Here is a 2,806-nt window from a genome sequence, read left to right as displayed (position 1 = left end):
CTATAGTCTTGCACTGCTAAATTAGGGACGGCTAGCGCAGATAGCCCCCGTGTAGCTTTGCGCGAAATTCAAAAACAAACATAATTTTCCTTAGTTCAGACTAATTCTTTACATCCCATCAAAGTTTGGACCAGTTTTCAAGAGAATTCAGTCATATTTTTAGAAGTTATCAGGAACATAAAACATTTCTTTTAGATTTCATTATCTTTATAATATGCAAATTAGTCACAGTGGTAATATTACATAACATGTACCAGAAAGTGTCTTTGTACCTATTTCAACATATTTTCACAGAAAAAGCATAGTATGAAGATGTTTTTTTCTGATAAAGAGGCCAAAATCTAGATAACACTAGGTAAAGTTTGTTTTGAATTTCGCATAAAGCTACACAAGGGCTATCTGCGCTAGCCGTCCCTAATTTAACAGTGTAAGACTAGAGGAAAGGCAGCTAGTCATCACCACCCACCGCTAACTCTTGGGCTACTCTTTTACTAACGAATAGTGGGATTGATCGTCACATTATAACGCCTCCACTGCTGAACGGGCGAGCATATATGATGGGACGGGGATTCGAACCCACGACCTTCAGATTGCATCTCAAGCGCACTAACCATCTGGCCATGTCGGGCCACTAAGTAAAAAGTATATGCTACCTTAATTGTTCCATTTGCTCTCTCAAACATCCAATTTGTTTGCAGTCTATAAGGGCTACTACAGTATTTTAAATTGTTTTACTTTAGTCGCCTTCCATAATTTCGGCTTCATGTCCTAACTCTAATACTATCTGTCTACAATGTTTTGGGAGTAATATTTGATTCCAATCATCTATTGCATCATCTCCATTGCATTTACACTCTTTTCCGCCATAATAATAATAGTATTGATTGAGTTTAGTTACTTACCATTCCTTTATTACAGTTTCACTACGGCATTTATCCAAACTTTCATTTTGTAACTTTTATTTGATTATTTGTTCTCGATCGATATTCCCTATCCTAACAGCAGGGGCGGATTTAAGCCTAAATGCCTAGTCAGCTAAAAATTAAAATGGGGCCCGGCGGGCTTTATTCATACCAATATTATACATCAAGCGAAAGCAAATATGGGCCCGGCCTAAAGAGCCTAATTCCCCCCCTACCTAACAGTAGTTTAAAGTTCATTATTATTTTTATTATTTACTTGATTACTTATTTTTTAACACGTATCCATATTTCGGAGTTTTTCTAATCTCATTTGTTACTTGGCTACGAGTTACCACTGCTACTGTTGTATTTTACAACTTGACGTTTCTAACTCATTCCACATTTATGACTATTTCACCTTCAAAAGTTTAACATTTCAATGTGACTTTAGCTAGTAGTACAGTTTACTCAGCCCCACTTGCTGTAGTGCTAAACCCAATTATATCTTACTTATCTCCTACGAGTTAACTATCTTTTACTGACTCTTTTCTCAAGAGTTTTCCAACTACTGCTTGCCTATTGATCACAATTTGAAAATTTATCTCTATCTTCAATACAACACATTACATTTTCTCTTCTCTCCACAGTTTTCTTATTCTGCCTTCAGAATTTAGCTATATGCCCTACTTGGTCACAGATAAAACATTTTGATACGGTTTTATTTATTTGTAATCTTGCATAAAAGTATATCCAAACTAAACGTTTGATTTGGTTTCATATGAGGAGCAAGAGGCAAAAAAAGAGCAAGTTATTTGTATTTACCACAACATATTCACTGATAACTTCAATATCGAACAATGAGAAACAGCTAATTCATTATATGGTATAATTGATGTGTGAATTATACACGATTTACTTAGATAATTGTGATTTTAGAATAATATAACTATTGTCAAAAATTTTAATCATAAGTTTATCTTGAACTCAATTTAGTTCTAAGCATTTAGTAGCCAAGCATTCCATGCCACCGATCTGTGTACTACGATGCTTTTGCAATTTCACACTAACAGTGCTTTATAGAACAGAAATATATAACATTCTTGTGTAGTTTTAGTGGCCTTATTCAGTTATTTAAAGATTGAATTTCGCACAAATCTACTAGGGAGCAGTTTTCGGAAAGGCAGCTAGTTTGATCAAAAAATAAAAGTGATTGAATCAGCGTTCTGTGAATTATCTAGTAATATATCTAAGCCAAACCTATAAAAGTATGCATGCATTAGAAAGTTTCTCTCAGCAAATCTCAAAGTTCAGTAAATCATGTTTGTCTAGACCTTGTGACTACAGAAACCCATAAGTGTACTAAAATTTTTATAAATTTGTATCAATAATGATGAATGCACAATATTGGATATTCAAATCTAGCAATTATAATTTAATGGTCAAGGTGAGCCTTTTACATGTTGGAATTCTTGTAAATTAACATATTGGAAATGTGATTTATTTTTATTTGCTTTTGATCTTGTAAAAGTTAAGTCAGTTTTAAACTTAACTGACTTAATGTTCTCTAACATTTTTATTTAAAATGATTACTATATAAGTTATACAGTGCATATATATTGAGAAAAATGAAAAAGATAAATAATAAAATCATCGAATCATGCATTAAAAAGTGTTGTGTAATCGTTGCAGGTATTGTGAAATATATGAAAGAACGAGCTGATCCTAACTGGAAACCATCTCCAGAGGCTGTGATAACCTTGACCAATGAGAATTTCACCAGTGTTGTTAATCAAGCTGACCTTATTCTTGTGGAGTTTTATGCACCATGGTAATTAGTTGTGTTTATATTGTTACGCTTCTGTGTTCGTTTGTTAATTTTCCGTAAAAATTCTTTCCGAAGAAAC

At 33.4% G+C, this 2,806-nt stretch overlaps 1 protein-coding gene across 1 annotated transcript in view; it reads left to right on the top strand.

The window, feature by feature from the left end:
* Nucleotides 1–2,806, top strand: part of LOC106459092 (protein disulfide-isomerase A4-like) — a 32,590-nt gene that overhangs the window by 17,760 nt on the left and 12,024 nt on the right. Inside the window, exon 4 of the mRNA XM_022385510.1 lies at nucleotides 2,592–2,730. Coding sequence (XP_022241218.1) covers nucleotides 2,592–2,730 — 139 coding nt within the window. The remainder of the gene's footprint in view (nucleotides 1–2,591; nucleotides 2,731–2,806) is intronic.

This window comes from Limulus polyphemus, unplaced genomic scaffold (assembly GCF_000517525.1).
Source record: "Limulus polyphemus unplaced genomic scaffold, Limulus_polyphemus-2.1.2 Scaffold558, whole genome shotgun sequence".
NCBI lineage: Eukaryota > Metazoa > Arthropoda > Merostomata > Xiphosura > Limulidae > Limulus > Limulus polyphemus.
Note: the sequence above shows the minus strand (reverse complement) of the source record. Positions and strands in the feature narration are given on the sequence as shown.